Below are 18,432 nucleotides of genomic sequence, written 5' to 3' on the forward strand. Positions count from 1 at the left end.
TTCACTACTAGTCGTCCTGTTGGAATACTGTAAGCCATTGCATCAGTTTGTACTTTATCAAGGAAGCGACAACATGGCCATTATCCTCCTTCTAAAACATTCAACATCCAGTTTTAGACTAAGGAGATGACTCCACTAGCTATGGGAGGACAAAAACAGGATCACAACCCCAATCACCAACCAATGATGTTAATGTCGCCCAAAGCACTGTAGCTTCAACCTCCTATACTGCTTGCTTATATATCATGGTTGTAATACTATTCCTAAAGAGGGTGTTGGGATAAATTCATTTGTATGGAATAGTAATAGAGTTTGCCGTAGAAGGAGATTTAAATACGTAGACCAAAAAGTAGGACAATTGTAAATTTTTAATGCATAAGTTACACAAAAAGTTACTAATATTAGGCTACGTTAGATTAGGTAGCCTGACTTACACTATTCAGCCCACTGTGGTACCATAGATGGTCAACTTCTTAATTATTAATAAGTGCTGCCCGATTTCAATAGAAATAAAATTTTGAGAAAATTTTCTATAGAAATAAAATTTTGAGAACATTTTCTATAGAAATAAAATTTTGACAAAATTTTCTATTGAAATAAAATTTTGATAAAATTTCCTATAGAAATAAAATTTTTGCAAAATTTTCTATAGAAATAAAATTTTGACAACATTTTCTATAGAAATAAAATTTTTGCAAAATTTTCTATAGAAATAAAATTTTGACAACATTTTCTATAGAAATAAAATTTTGACAACATTTTCTATAGAAATGAAATTTTGACAAAATTTTATATAGAAATAACATTTTAACAAAGTTTTCTATAGAAATAAAATTTTGACAAAATTTTCCACAGAAATAAAATTTGTGACACCATTTTCTATAGAAATAAAATTTTAACAAAATTTTCTATAGAAAAAAAATTTTAAAAAAATTTTCTATAGAAATAAAATTTTGACAAAATTTTTCATAGAAATAAATTTTTAACAAAATTTTCTATTGAGATAAAATTTTGACAAAATTTTCTATAGAAATAAAATTTTAACAAAATTTTCTATAGAAATAAAATTTTCACAAAATTTCCATGGAATTAAATTTTTGACAAAATTTTTTATAGAAATAAAATTTTGAGAAAATTTTCTATAGAAATAAAATTTGGAGAACATTTTGACCAAATATTCTATAGAAATAAAATTTTGACCAAATTTTCTAGAAATGAAATTTTCACAAAATTTTTTATAGAAATGAAATTTCGACAAGATTTTCAATTGAAATAAAATTTTGACAAAAGTTCTATTGAAATAAAATTTTGAAAAATAAAATTTATAGAAATAATGTTTTGACAAAATTTTTTATAGAAATAAATTTTTAACAAAATTTTCTATAGAAATAAAATTTTAACAAAATTTTCTATAAAAATAAAATTTTGACAACATTTTCTATAGAAATAAAATTTTGACAAAATTTTCTATAGAAATAAAATTTTGACAAAATTTTTCATAGAAATAAAATTTTGACAAAATTTCTATAGAAATAAAATGTTGACAAAATTTTCTATAGAAATAAAATTTTGAGAAAATTTTCTATAGAAATAAAATTTGGAGAAAATTTTCTATAGAAATAAAATTTTAACAAAATTTTCTATAGAAATAAAATTTTGACAAAATTTTCTATAGAACTAAAATTTTAACAAAATTTTCAATAGAAATAAAATGTTTACACAATTTTCTGTAGAAATAAAATTTTATAGAAATAAAATTTTGACAAATTTTTCTATAGAAACAAAATTTTGACAAAATTTTCTATAAAAAAAAAAAATGTTGACAAAATTGTTCATAAAAATAAAATCGTTACAAAATTTTTCATAAAAATAAAATTTTAACAAAATTTTTTATCGAAATAAAATTTTGACAAAATTTTTCATAAAAATAAAATCTAGCAAAATTTTCTATAGAAATGAAATTTTGACTAAATTTTCTATAGAAGTAAAATTTTGACAAAAGTTTTTATAAAGGGTGATACGGTCAAAATTTGGTCAAGGGAAAACGTGTGTAAATCCGTGAAATCGTTTATTTAAAAAATCAAATTAAATTTCTTTTTCAAGTTCAATTAGAATAAAATTCAGGAAAAATATTCAGTTAGGCTTTCGCTTTTCCAAATCCGAATTGCCGGGCCTCACGCTTGACACCTGCCATCAGATTTTGTACAGCCACCTTGTTCGCCGCAGAAAGCCAGTTTGCCTTGAACTGCTGCTCGTCCTTAGAAGTTTTTTTGGTCTTCTTTAGGTTCCGCTTGACAATAGCCCAGTATTTCTCAATTGGGCGGAGCTCTGACGTGTTGGGAGGGAACCACCTGCACGTTGTTGGCCGCGTACCACTCCATGGCCTTTTTACCGTAATGGCAAAATGCCAAATCCGGCCAAAACAGTACGGAACAACCGTGTTTCTTCAGGAAAGGCAGCAGACGTTTATTCAAACACTCTTTCACGTAAATTTCTTGGTTGACAGTCCCGGAAGCTATGAAAATGCTGTTTTTTCAAGCCACAGGTACAGATGGCTTGCCAAACCAGATATTTCTTTGCGAACTTTGACAGTTTTATGTGCTTGAAAATATCTGCTACCTTTCCCCTTCCTTTTGCCGTATAAAACTCCTGTCCCGGAAGCTGCTTGTAGTCGGCTTTGACGTAGGTTTCGTCGTCCATTACCACGCAGTCAAACTTCGTCAGCAACGTCGTGTACAGCCTCCGGGATCACGCTTTGGCCGTCGTATTTTGTTCAGTCACTACCTTCTTGTAAGTCGATAGTCCGGCTCGTTTTTTGGCTCGATGCACGTTTGTAGACGATACACCCAGCTTATTTGCGGCATCTCGGAGAGAGAGGTTAGGGTTTCGCTTGAAACTACCGGCAACTCTCTTTGTCGTCTCAGCGGCTTCCGGTTTTCGATTTCGCCCCGATCCAGACTTCCTGGCTGTCGACAAACGTTCCCCAAATACTTTAATTACATTCGTAACGGTTGATTTGGCAACTTTTAGCGATTTTGCCAGCTTTGCGTACGAGTAGCTCGGATTTTCGCGATGCGCGAGCAAAATTTTGATTCGCTGCTCTTCTTGCTTGGACGGCATTTTGACAACTGAAAAGTGAATTCCAAAATCAAAATAGGAGCAACATTCTACACACACACACCTTCGAAATGAGGGGTGTTCAGGTTTTCTAAATGCAAAATTGAAAGAAAAACGTTAAGTTTATATATAAAATTTGACCGTATCACCATTTCAAAAAAAAAATATGACAAAATTTTTCATAAAAATAAAATTTTAACAGAATTTTCTATCGAAATAAAATTTTGACAAAACTTCTATAGAAGTAAAATTTTGACATATTTTTTTATAGAAATAACAATTTGAGAAAATTTTTTATAGAAATGAAATCTTGACAACATTTTCAATAGAAATAAAATTTGGACAAAATTTTCTATAGAAATGAAATTTTGACAAAATTTTCAATAAAAGTAAAATTTTTACAATTTTTTTTTTATAGAAATAACATTTTGACAAAATTTTCAATAGAAATAAAATTTTGACAAAATTTTCTACAGAAATTAACTTTTTACACAATTTTCTATAGAAATAAAATTTTGAAAAAAAAATATAGAAATAAAATTTTGAAAAAATTTTCTATAGAAATAAAGTTTTAACAGAATTTTCTATAGAAATAAAATTTTGACAAAATTTTCTATAGAAAAAACAAATTTTGACAAAATTTTCTATAGAAATAAAATTTTTACACAATTCTCTATAGAAATACAATTTTGACAACATTTTTCATAGCAATAAAATTTTGACAAAATTTTTTATAAAAATAAAATTTTGACAAAATTTTTCATAAAAATAAAATTTTGACAAAATTTTCTATAGAAATTAAATTTGGACAAAATTTTCTAAAGAAATAAAATTTTGACAACATTTTTTATAGAAATAACATTTTGACAAAATTTTTCATAGAAATAAAATTTTGACAAAATTTTCTATAGAATTAAAATTTTGACAAAATTTTCTATAGAAATAAAATTTTGACAAAATTTTCTATAGGAATAAAATTTTGACGAAATTTTCTATAGAAATAAAATTTTGACAAAATTTTCTATAGAAATAAAATTTTTACAAAATTTTCTATAGAAATAAAATTTTGACAAAATTTTCTATAGAAATAAAATTTTTACACAATTTTCTATAGAAATAAAATTTTGAAAAAAATTTTTATAGAAATAAAATTTAAAAAAAATTTGTATAGAAATAAAACTTTGACATTTTCTATAGAAATAAAACTTTCACAAAATTTTCTATAGAAATAATATTTTGACAAATTTTTCTATAGAAATAACATTTGACAAAATTTTCTATAGAAATAAAATTTTGAAAAAAATTTCTATAGAAATAAACTTTTAACAAAATTCTCTATAGAAATAAAATTTTGACAAAATTTTCTATAGAAATAAAATTTTGCCAAAGTGTTCTATAGAAATAAATTTTGACCAAATTTTCTATTGAATTTTCTATTTTGACAACAGTTGTATACAAATAAAATTTTAACAAAATTTTCTATAGAAATAAAACCTTGACATTTTCTAAAGTAATAAAATTTTGACAAAATTTTATATTGAAATAATATTTTGATAAAAAGCTCCATTCTCAAATACCATCTTACTAACGTCAGAATATCACACGCGGCAGCTTTGGTCATTTCAGTTATACGATAATGGATTGTTGCGATATCCTCCATTTCTCCCACGGTCTCCCCTTTATTACGCCAATGGAAAAAATTCGTTGGCTAAATTTAAAGGAAAGTTTCTTTGTGTTTAAAAAAAAATTCTAGCAAAATGGATGAAAACTAAGCCACACTTTTATATACCCAGTAATCTTTGGACTATAATGCACATTTAGTTTTTTCTTTTTTTTTTTCATTTATTAACCATTTTGAAATCTTAACTGACTGATTGTCCAGTTGGCAAAAGTTGCACAAAAGCAATTGGCAATTTTACAGCCGAGAAGCTTTTCCGTTTTCTTCTTGCTTCAGTTCTATAGGAACAATGCCATTCCGTTTGTCCTCATTTTCTTGTTACAAATTCAACTGAACTGTGTCTTTGTGTTTCCTTTTCATTCCAGCTGTTAACCCAAGCCAGCATCCTGAAAGTCCTGTAGGCAACTGGATTTCTAATGCTATTGCCACTGGTGTCGAGGACATAGATTTGAAAATACATTCTAATTTGGATTTGCAAAAAATTCCCCAGGACATTATCGTGATGCAGTCCCGCAACAATAAAGAACAAAATGGTTCAACAATAATTCCAGCACCAACATCATTAACAATGCATTCATCATCGGGCGAGGGCGGTGGTGGTGGTGGTGGTGTTGGTCCAGGTTATGGAGGTTTTTCTAATGGTGTCGATGGCGAGTATAAAGGACCAAAAGCGTAAGTAGTTTAATGTAATCGTTGAGGAGGAATCATTTTGGGCTTTTAATGATTTGGTAAAAAGGGTGAATTGATATCAAAATTAAACGCTGGCAATAATTTATGCAGAAAATTGCCCATCACTCAGGGATTTTTTCATGTCCTTGAAATACGAATGCAAATTTTGCCTTGCATTGAATACGCATTTCTCTGATATAAAGTTTTTTCCCCCCTTTGTCGAAAAGTCTATAAACTATTTAATGAAGTAATTTTTCCGATTTAAACTTGATATGAAGTAACATGACATGAAAGAAAATTTTATTGAATTAATAATTCGTAAAAATTTTTTAAAAAATTAATGAAATCGTCTTAAAATTTGTTGACATTTAGTATCTTGGATACAAAACAAAAATAGGACATGTTTTTTAATACCTAACTCCAATTCTCCGCTTCTTAGAATCGGAATCAATTCCAAAATCCTTTATGTAAAAACAAAAACTTTGGAACCGGCATGTCCTTTTTTCAGCGTGTAAAGAGACCAAACCTTGCCAACTACATTCAAATCGATGATTCGAGTTTGGCAAAGGAAAAGAAATATGCTTGCAAATTTGTTTAGGCAGTAGCCGACTATCAAACCTTTTTTCGGTAGGTTAAAGTGTAGTTCACTTTGGGTTGAGCGAATTACCCGAATTTATTCTGATACTTGGTTGCTAGTTTTGCTGCAAGTAGAGGATGCTTATGAGGAATGTGGTTATTCCGAAAACAGCTGTACATCCAACCATCTTGCAGTCTATATGGCTTTGCCCAAATATTTAAATTTGACAAGCATACTTTTCCTCTAATGGTTAAGCTACACTTGTAGTTTAGTTTAGTTTTAAGCTGAAATCAAAATCAACAATAAATGTTATTTCTACAGAAACTTTTGTGAACATTTTATTTTTATAGACAAGTTTCTCACAATTCTATTCCTGTGGAAAATTTTGTGAAAATTTTATTCCTATAGAAAATTTTGTGAAAATTTTATTTTTATAGAAAAATTTTTGAAAATTTAATTTTTATAGACAGGTTTCTCACAATTTTATAGAAAATTATGTCATTTTTTTACAGAAAATTTTGTCAAAATTTTATTTCTGTAGAAAATTTTGTCAAAATTTTATTTCTATAGAAAATTTTGTCAAAATTTTATTTCTATAGAAAATTTTGTCAAAATTTTATTTCTATAGAAAATTTTATCAAAATTTTATTTCTATAGCAATTTTTCTCAAAATTTTATTTTAATAGAAAATTTTTTCAAAATTTTATTTCTATAGAAAATTTTGTGAAAATTTTATTTCTACAGAAAATTATGTGAAAATTTTATTTTTATAGACAGGTTTCTCACAATTTTATTTCTATTGAAAATTATGTCATTTTTTTACAGAAAATTTTCTCAAAATTTTATTTCTATAGAAAATTTTCTCAAAATTTTATGTCTATAGAAAATTTTATCAAAATTTTATTTCTATAGAAATTTTTCTCAAAATTTTATTTCTATAGAAAATTGTTTCAAAATATTATTTCTATAGAAAATTTTGTGAAAATTTTATTTCTAAAGATAATTTTCTTAAAATTTTATTTCTATAAAAATTTTCTTAAATTTTTATTTCTATAGAAAATTTGGTCAAAATTTTATTACTATAGAAAATTTTGTCAAAAAAATTTTTTTTTTTGATTTTTGTGCTTTTGCGATCTTTGTTTTTCAAATGAAAATTCTATGTTTTTTCGAGCTTGAGATCTATATGTTTTTTATTTATATTTTCTTCAATATTTCGCTGACATATTAATGGAGAGAGTACTAGACAGCTGTATGCAAAAACTGACAATAAGACCGAAGTTCATAACGAAATACGTGGATGATTTATTTGCAATCGTCAAGGAAACGGAAATAGAAAAAACTCTGACAACACTTAACAGTTATCACAACAATATCCGGTTTACAATGGAGCTAGAACAACATCAAAAATTGCCGTATTTAGATTTATTAATCACCAGGGACAAAGAAAAACTTACAATGGACTGGTACCAAAAAACACAGCTTCTGGAATAATTATGAACTTCTTCTCAAACCATCCAAAACAGATAATAATAAATACAGCAAAAAACCTAATCCAAAGAGCACTAACTATCAGCGATCAACAATTCCAACAAAAAAAACAAGAAAAAACTACACGATATCTTGGAATACAACAATTTTCCCCCGAACATCATAAAAAAGTTAATAGCGAATTACAAGCCTTCATCAGAACAGACGGACGATAATAAAGATCCAAAATCATACAAATCGTTGACATACATACCAACGATCTCAGAAAGGATATCAAAGTCCGATATTTTCGATACAATTAAATACAACTTGGCCCATAAATCCAACAATACACTAAAAAATCTTTTTACCAATTCCAAAGACAACATCCCCTTATCCGAAACCCCAAAAGTCATTTATGAGATTCCGTGCGATGGAAAATCAAAAGAAAAGTGTCAGATGATATATATAGGAACTACCAAAAACAAATTAAAAACAAGATTATCAGGACATAAATCCGACATAAAAATACGGAATAACAACAGCAAGCTACAAAAAACTGCGCTAGCGACACACTGTGCAGCAACAAACCACCAACCAAACTTTGATAGAGTTCGTGTTTTACAACGAGAGAGCAACACGAGCAAAATATACACATTAGAAATGTTACACATCAACAACGTACCAACAACGAGTAGAATAAATTACAAAACGGACACGGACAACATCGCACACATATACAGACAAATGATATGCAGAAACGATGAGAAAAAGAACAACGCGCAAGTTGCATAGCAGCATCCATACTCAGTGCAATATTATAAACAGACGAGAGCAGTGATGTTTCGCTGTCTCTAACAAAAATATGTGTTGTGTTTAGTTGTTGTAACTGATGTAAGTGAAGGATAGTTGTATCTACCCATTTGTTATGTTCGCCTAGTAGAATGTGTCATATTGAGATGTTTATAATTTATATTAAAAATGTACTAAATGTTAGAATAAGATTGTAGCAATTAGTATATACTACTAATGTAATTTATTATAATAAATTTATTATAGATCAATACTTCCTGAAGAAGCAATTCAAGAAAATTGCGAAATATTGAAGAAAATATAAATAAAAAACATAGAGATCTCAAGCTCGAAAAAAAAAATTTTATTTCTATAGAAAAATTTGCAAAATTTTATGTCTATAGAAAATTTTGTCAAAATTTTATATCTATAGAAAATTTTGTCAAAATTTTATTTCTATAGAAAATTTTATCAAAATTTTATTTCTATAGAAATTTTTCTCAAAATTTTATTTCTATAGAAATTTTTGTGAAAATTTTATTTCTAAAGAAAATTTTCTTAAAATTTTATTTCTATAGAAAATTTTCTTAAAATTTTATTTTTATTGAAAATTTTGTCAAAATTTTATTACTTTAGAAAATGTTGTCAAAATTTCACTTCTATTGAAAATTTTGTCAAAATTTTATTTCTATAGAAAATTTTGTCAAAATTTTATGTCTATAGAAAATTTTATCAAAATTTTATTTCTATAGAAATTTTTCTCAAAATTTTATTTCTATAGAAAATTGTTTCAAAATATTATTTCTATAGAAAATTTTGTGAAAATTTTATTTCTATAGAAAATTTTGTCAAAAATTTTGTCAAAAATTTTATCAACATTTTATTTCTATAGAAATTTTTCTCAAAATTTTATTTCTATAGAAAATTGTTTCAAAATATTATTTCTATAGAAAATTTTGTCAAAATTTTATTTCTATAGAAAATTTTGTCAAAATTTTATTTCTATAGAAAATTTTGTCAAAATGTTATGTCTATAGAAAATTTTATCAAAATTTTATTTCTATAGAAATTTTTCTCAAAATTTTATTTCTATAGAAAATTGTTTCAAAATATTATTTCTATAGAAAATTTTGTGAAAATTTTATTTCTAAAGATTTTTTTTATTTCTATAGAAAATTTTGTCATAATTTTATTACTATAGAAAATTTTGTCAAAATTTTATTTCTATAGAAATTTTCTCAAAATTTTATTTCTATAGAAAATTTTGTCAAAATTTTATGTCTATAGAAAATTTTGTCAAAATTTTATATCTATAGAAAATTTTGTCAAAATTTTATATCTATAGAAAATTTTGTCAAAATTTTATTTCTATAGAAAATTTTATCAAAATTTTATTTCTATAGAAATTTTTGTGAAAATTTTATTTCTAAAGAAAATTTTCTTAAAATTTTATTTCTATAGAAAATTTTCTTAAAATTTTATTTTTATAGAAAATTTTGTCAAAATTTTATTACTTTAGAAAATGTTGTCAAAATGTCACTTCTATTGAAAATTTTGTCAAAATTTTATTTCTATAGAAAATTTTGTCAAAATTTTATTTCTATAGAAAATTTTGTCAAAATTTTATTTCTACAGAAAATTTTGTCAAAATTGTATTTCTATAGAAAATTTTGTCAAAATTTTATTTCTATAGAAAAATTTTTGCTAAATTTTATTTCCATATAAATTTTTTTCTAAATTTTATTTCTATAAATTTTTTTTGTCAAAATTCAACTTCTATAGAAAATTTTGTTAATTTGATCAAAACATTGAAAACATTCACATTGTTTGTTTCTCTTATATTGGAGCGTAAATTATAAATGCGGGATTTTTTTCAAATGTTAGAAAATTTATATCGAATCTTCATATTTTAATTTCATATCTCCATGTGGTCGAAATATGACTTCTAACGTTTAAAGCTTGATTACATTTTTCTGAATCACATGCCCACCAAGGATTTCATAGTTTCCATCAAGAACTGCATTTGCAGTTTACATTCTCATCCACACCCAAACTGATGCATATTAGTTCAGCAATTAAGCCATAATGAGAAACAACGACGCTTTAATAACAACCGATGTCTTTAGCAGACACCTAAACTCAATGGAAATCTGTACGCCAAAAATTGAAAAGAAATTTCTCCTAATGAAAGCGTAACAGAATACAGTCTTTAAAATGGGATAAAACCTGCAATGTTCAGGACCACTACCAGCCAGTCAGCCATCCATCCAGCTAGCTTTGGTAACTACAGGTGGAAAAAAGCGCAAAAACTCCAGAGACAACAACATAGAATGGAAGACAAAACAATATGCTGTTATCCTTCATATCCTGGATATTTCATTCAAACACGACACGCCAAAATAGCTACAACAACAATAACAGCAATGCCTACAACAACAATCACCTTTAATTGTTTTTCCTTTAGCAGGATGCATTATCCAGTGCCTTCGAAAATTCACCACCTACCATCATCATCATCATCATCATCATGGACAGACGACAGCTTTTGTTGGGTTGGGGAGGGGGTAGGGTTTTTTTTTTTTGAATCCATTTTAACTGCTTTCCACATACACTGCGGGCGGTTGTCTCAGCAATCAACGACTGAGGATGCAGTATCCTTGGGTAGTTGAATGTCGACGGCGGCTGTATTGCAATCATGTGAACAAACATTGTTCGCTTCCATTCAGTCCTGCCTGTTTTTGTTGTTGTCTTCGTAAATGTTGATGCCACAAAAGAAACACTCACACACACACACGCACCTATAGAGGGAGCATACAAAAAATGCCTCCTGGTGGCCGGTATCTGCATAGGTGGTTTTTCCATAATTATGCTGCGTAATTTTTGTTTTCCACCAACGAGCAGTGTTGCCAGAAGTAGGAGAAATTCCTTACAAGTAGGGTTTTTCTAATATTTAACGTCTTGTATTGGAACGTAGGGGCAAAATGTTGGGACTTTTTCACTCAACACAAAGTTTAATAATTTTTACATTTTGGTAGCTCTAGAGGAGGTAATTAGAAGCCGGCAAGGCTTGATCTATAACAAAGTGTGGTAACTACGGTTACCACACATGCCAGAAAATCTTACCACAAATCTACCCAATCAATATTCCAATAGAAAATTTTATCAACATTTTATTCCTATAAAATTTTTTGTCAAAATTTTATTTCTATAGAACATTTTGTAAAAATTTTATTTCTATAGAAAATTTTGTCCAAATTTTATTTCTATAGAAAATTTTGTCAACATTTTATTTCTATGGAAAAATTTTTCAACATTTATTTCTATAAACAATTTTGTTAAAATTTTATACATATAAAAATTTTTGCCAAATTTTACTTCTATAAAAAATGTTGTAAACATTTTATTGCATTAGAAAATTTTGTCAAAATTTTATTTCTATTGAACATTTTTTCAAAGTTTTATTTCTATAGAAACTTTTGTCAAAATTTTATTTTTTATAAAAAAATTTGTCAAAATTTCATTTATATAGAAAATTTTCTCAACATTTTATTCTTATAGAAAATTTTCTCAAAATTTTCTCAAAATTTTATTTCTATAGAAAAATTTTTCAAAATGTTATTTCTATAGAAAATTTTGTCATAATTTTATTTTTAAAAATTTTTTTTGTCGAAATTTTATTTTTTTTTCTATAGAAAATTTTCTCAAGATTTTATTTCTATAGAAAATTTTCTCAAAATTTTATTTCTACAGAAAATTTTGCCAACATTTTTTTTCTATAGAAAATTTTTTCAAAGTTTTATTTCTATAGAACATTTTGTCAAAATTTTATTTCTTTTAGTTTCATTTCTATAGAAACTTTTGTCAAAATTTTATTTTTATAAAAAATTTTGTCAAAATTTTATTTCTATAGAAAATTTTCTCAAAATTTTATTTCTATAGAAAATTTTCTCAACATTTTATTTGTATAGAAAATTTTGTCAAAATTTTATTCCTACAGAAAATTGTGTCAAAATTTTATTTCTGTAGAAAAATTTGTGAACATTTTATTTCTATAGAAAATTTTATCAAAATTTTATTCCTATAGAAAATTTTGTCAACATTTTATTTCTATAGAAAATTTTCTCAAAATTTTATTTCTATAGAAAATTTTGTCAAAATTTTATTTCTATAGAAACTTTTGTTAAAGTTTTATACATATACAAATTTTTGCCAAATTTTACTTCTATAAAAAATGTTGTAAAAATTTTATTTCATTCGAAAATTTTTTCAAAATTTTATTTCTATTGAAATTTTTCCAAAGTTTTATTTCTATAGAAACTTTTGTCAAAATTTTATGTTTATACAATTTTTTTGTCAAAATTTTATCTTTTTTTCTCTATAGAAAATTTTCTCAAGATTTTATTTTTATTGAAAATTTTCTCAAAATTTTATTTCTATAGAAAATTTTCTCAAAATTTTACTTCTATAAAAAATTTTGTCAACATTTTATTTCTATAGAAAATTTTGTCAAAATTTTATTTCTACAGAAAATTTTGTAAAAAAATTATTTCTATAGAAACGTTTGTTAAAATTTTATATCTATAAAAATGTTTGCCAAATTTTATTTCTACAGAAAATTTTGTCAAAATGTTATTTCCATAGATTTTTTTTTTAAGTTTTATTTCTATAGAACATTTTGCTAAAATTTTATTTCTATAGAAACTTTTGTTAAAATTTTATATCTATAGAAATTTTGTCAATTTTTTTTCTATATAAAATTTTTTACAAATTTTAATTCTATAGAAAATTTTGTCAAAATTTTATTTCTTTAGAAAATTTTGTCAGAATTTTATTTTTATAGAAAATTTTTTGAAAGTTTTATTTCTATAGGACATTTTGTCAAAATTTTATTTCTATAGAAACTTTTGTTAAAATTTTATATCTATAGGAATTTTGTCAAAATTTTATTTCTATACAAAATTTTTTAAAAAATTTAATTCTATAGAAAATTTTGTCAAAACTTTATTTCTATAGAAAATTTTGTCAGAATTTTATTTTTATAGAAAATTTTGTCAAAGTTTTATTTCTATAGAAAATTTTCTCAAAATTGTATTTCTATAGAAAATTTTGTCAAAATTTTATTTCTATACAAACTTTTGTCAGAATTTTATTTCTTTAGAAAATTTTGTCAAAATTTTATTTCTATAGAAAATTTTGCTAAATTTCGTTTCTATAGGACATTTTGTCAAAATTTTATTTCTATCGAAAATTTTCTCAAATTTTTATTTCTATAGAAAATTTTCTCAAAATTTTATTTCTATAGAAAATTTTCTCAAAATTGTATTTTTATAGAAAATTTTGTAAAAATTTTATTTCTATAGAATATTTTGTAAAAATTTAATTTCTATAGAAAATTTTGCTAAATTTCGTTTCTATAGAACATTTTGTCAAAATTTTATTTCTATAGAAAATTTTCTCAAGATTTTATTTCTATAGAAAATTTTCTCAAAATTTTTTTCCATTGACAATTTTCTCAAAATTTTATTTCTGTAGAAAGTTTTCTCAAAATTTTATTTCTATAGAACATTTTCTCAAAAGTTTATTTCTATACAAAATTTTCTCAAAATTGTATTTATATCGAAAATTTTGTCAGAATTTTATTTCTTTATAAAATTTTGTCAAAATTTTATTTCTATAGAAAATTTTGCTAAATTTCGTTTCTATAGAACATTTTGATTTATTCAAAATTTTATTTCTATAGAAAATTTTCTCAAGATTTTATTTCTATAGAAAATTTTCTCAAGATTTTATTTCTATAGAAAATTTTGTCAAAATTTTATTTTTGTAGAAAAATTTTTGAACATTTTATTTCTATAGAAAATTTTATCAAAATTTTATTTCTATAGACAATTTTCTCAACATTTTATTTCTATAGAAAATTTTATCAAAATTTTATTTCTTTAGAAAAATTTCTCAACATTTTTGTATAAAAATTTTTTTTTCCGAAATGTTATTTTTATATAAACTCTTTCCAAAACATTATTTCTATAGCGATTTCATCTACCAAAACATCAAAAATTCTACCAATCTATCAAACAAAAACAAATCGATTATTTTTGGTAGAATATTTTTTAAGATAATAAAGCACATAAAACCATTTTTGTTTTGTAAATTTTGTTTAAATTTAACAAAAAATATTGTAGGGGAAATTGTAGGGAAATTGTTTTGGAATGTAGGTAGGGTAATACGAAAATTTTCCCTGGCAACACTGCCAACGAGTATGCACTACAGCGCAGTACACAATGCCACACTAGATGGCAATGTAATCAACGGTGTCTGAGACACACTTTGCAAACCACATCAACAATTCCATCTGGTGTTGGACTCGCCAGGAAAGCGAAAGAATGGGAATGGTGGTGGAGGGTGTTAACATTTCCATGACATAGTGGTCATGAACAATGCCCACCACTCACCTGCACCTTCAGGGATTTTGTTACAATCTTAATGAAGAGGATTCTAGAAAAAAACCTTAACCAACTCTTCATATTTTTGTAACCATCTCGATAAGATGGTGGGTGTTTGCTATACCATTTACCACACATCGGTATATCGATTTCTGACTATAAAGGGTGATTTGTTAAGAGCTTGATAACTTTTTTTAAAAAAAAAACGCATAAATTTGCAAAATCTCATCGGTTCTTTATTTGAAACGTTAGATTGGTCCATGACATTTACTTTTTGAAGATAATTTCATTTAAATGTTGACCGCGGCTGCGTCTTAGGTGGTCCATTCGGAAAGTCCAATTTTGGGCAACTTTTTCGAGCATTTCGGCCGGAATAGCCCGAATTTCTTCGGAAATGTTGTCTTCCAAAGCTGGAATAGTTGCTGGCTTATTTCTGTAGACTTTAGACTTGACGTAGCCCCACAAAAAATAGTCTAAAGGCGTCAAATCGCATGATCTTGGTGGCCAACTTACCGGTCCATTTCTTGAGATGAATTGTTCTCCGAAGTTTTCCCTCAAAATGGCCATAGAATCGCGAGCTGTGTGGCATGTAGCGCCATCTTGTTGAAACCACATGTCAACCAAGTTCAGTTCTTCCATTTTTGGCAACAAAAAGTTTGTTAGCATCGAACGATAGCGATCGCCATTCACCGTAACGTTGCGTCCAACAGCATCTTTGAAAAAATACGGTCCAATGATTCCACCAGCGTACAAACCACACCAAACAGTGCATTTTTCGGGATGCATGGGCAGTTCTTGAACGGCTTCTGGTTGCTCTTCACTCCAAATGCGGCAATTTTGCTTATTTACGTAGCCATTCAACCAGAAATGAGCCTCATCGCTGAACAAAATTTGTCGATAAACACATTTCGAACCGAACACTGATTTTGGTAATAAAATTCAATGATTTGCAAGCGTTGCTCGTTAGTAAGTCTATTCATGATGAAATGTCAAAGCATACTGAGCATCTTTCTCTTTGACACCACGTCTGAAATCCCACGTGATCTGTCAAATACTAATGCATGAAAATCCTAACCTCAAAAGAATCACCCTTTATAATGCATACACGCAAAGAAAAAAAAAAAACGTTTGGAAAACGTGTACCGAAAACGTTTTTCTTTTATTAGAGTTTTTTGAATTGCTTCGAAAATTTTAAACTTTTATCACCAAAAAAATACGTTTGTTACAAAATTTTTATTTTTTCAAAACCAAAATTTATTTTTGAAACAACAACACGGTCCATTTCGTTTATATCAAACACTGTTCTTTTCTGACTTTAGGTCTTTAATAAGACACAGTTTACAGTTCAAAATTTAATATACTACAATGTAATGTTGAACATTTTTTTTGGGAATCTTCCGAACATATCTGGAATATATGTAAAAAAAAAACGTTGGTCGAAGCAGGGATCGAACCCACGACCCTTGGCATGCAAGTCGGACGTAGCAACCACTAAATGTTTGTTTCTCTTAAATAAACTTTGTTTATTCGGTTCGTGGGCGCCGCAAGCTATGCTATATAAATATAACTTATATGGATATTTATCTATTGATGACCATAACAGGTACATAGCACAGTGGTTAGTGTGTTGGCTTACAAAGTGCATGGTCCGCGGTTCGATTCTCCGTCCAGGCGAAAGGTAAAAAAATTTTTGAAAATTTTCAAAATCGTATAATTTCTTCTACATTGTTGGTATTACAGGAAAAGGTGTTAAGAACTAAAAAATCTCGTGGATGTGAGAAAAATGTGAGGGAAAATGCAATTAGCAAGAAAACAATGTTTTTTTTTTTTTGAGTTAGTCTTTATGAAATTGTTTTTACATCCTGGAAAAGAATAAACGTTTATCACAAAAAGTATATACTTTTCTCCCAAATACACTTCCTTACAGCGAAAAGCAAATGAGAAACGAACTTTGTTTGCCCAAAATTTCGTTTGGGAGGAAAGAGTTATTTTTTTGCGTGTATATATTCATATATATTTTAAAATTTTTAATCAATACACGGGCATTTGAAATACTATCGATTGCGGTCTGTTAGAGTGAAATTGTCCTTATTCATGACATTCGTTTGTTTGTCGGTCTTCTTTCGAGGATGAGCTTCAACGACAAACTGGTTTGGACACAAACATCATCATTCAAAGTTTGTTTAATGTTTGTTCAATGTTTATATATGGAAATTAATTATTTATTTTAATTTTAAAAATATGTTTAATTGTTCTAATATATCGTGTCCCATAATCGTTTTATGCGACAAAATACCCAAAAGATTTGAAAAAAATATGAAAAAGGCTATGAAGTCACGAATTTGAGGATCATTTGGAGGGATTAGGAATATATGTGCATTGACCATATTAAACTGTAAATATAAAGGCCACTGTGTGAAACATCGTGTGTTTCTAATTCAATGAACTCGAATAAATTAGACTATGCACACTGGGAGAAGGGGAAAAATAATTCAAATTTTTTGGTTTTGTGATATTGGAGCGCAAATTAAAAATGCGGTATTTTTTCAAATGTTAGAAAATTTATTCCAAATGTTCTGTCAGGTAGATTTTTACACAGAAACAAAAAATGTTTTGTGTCTTCAATTACTCCAATTGATCCAAATAATTTTTATTTGAAATGTCTTCAATCACAGAAATGACAGTATCAGTCACCAAAGTCAATTAAAAAGTTAATTGATACAATTATTTTTCCGATTGATTTGTTATTTTTTTCAATTAAAAAATTTTTTGAACCAATTAAATTTTTAATGGAATATTTTTTAGAATTCAATTAAAATTTTAATTGAAAAAATTTTGGCAGTGTGGATGTGGATTGCGCACACAGTTCCACTAAAGTCTGCCATCCACAATCAAATTACTTGGGTTGTGGTAGCAATTGCCGATAGCAAGGCATCTTAAGTATTCTTAAAATTGTAACTTATCCATATAAAGAATTCATATGGCTAAATAAAAAACATATGCACTAACTTATAATACCCTGTTCCACAGTGTGGCGCAGGGTATAAAAAGGCAGGTTAGATACCTATGTAAACCAATTCAGCTGTTGATCGCTTATATAGAGTATTTTATTATGAACCGACATGAAACAATTTACGTACGGTAATAAGAAGATCAAATTCAATGCGACCGTATGAAATTTGGTCCTCCAAATATAAAATTTTGATATTAGCCTATATAATCATAAACCGTTAGCGACCAAATTTTCTATGATTATTGGAGGCCATATACTGACATCAGGTAAAAAATTTGAATTAGGATGGACGAAATTTGCTCTTCCAAGAGTATTCTCAAGCCAAACCTGGGTAAACGGTTTAAATATATGGGGCCTATACCTAAAAATGGTCCGATATGACCCATTTGCAATACCATCTGACCTACAGGAGCCACCGTCGTGCAAGGTTAACATGGCCGCCTTGCATACAGAGCCGTGGGTTCGAACCCAATTTCTACCAAAAAGTTTTTTAAGAGGTGGATTATCCCAACTCGGTAATGCTGGTGACATCTCTGAGGGTTTCAAAGCTTCTCTAAGTGGTTTCACTGCAATGTGGAACGCCGTTCGGACTCGGCTATAAAAAGGAGGTCCCTTGTCATTGAACTTAACATAGAATGGGGCAGCACTCAGTGATAGGAGAGAATTTCACTACTGT

General features: G+C 27.0%; 1 protein-coding gene across 1 annotated transcript in view; it reads left to right on the forward strand.

Annotated features, from left to right (window-relative positions):
- Nha2 (Na[+]/H[+] hydrogen antiporter 2) overlaps positions 1 to 18,432 on the forward strand; it is a 328,883-nt gene that overhangs the window by 118,767 nt on the left and 191,684 nt on the right. The window contains exon 3 of the mRNA XM_075290150.1: positions 5,161 to 5,467. Within this exon, the coding sequence (XP_075146265.1) occupies positions 5,161 to 5,467 (307 nt within the window). The remainder of the gene's footprint in view (positions 1 to 5,160; positions 5,468 to 18,432) is intronic.

This window comes from Haematobia irritans, chromosome 1 (genome assembly GCF_050003625.1).
Source record: "Haematobia irritans isolate KBUSLIRL chromosome 1, ASM5000362v1, whole genome shotgun sequence".
NCBI lineage: Eukaryota > Metazoa > Arthropoda > Insecta > Diptera > Muscidae > Haematobia > Haematobia irritans.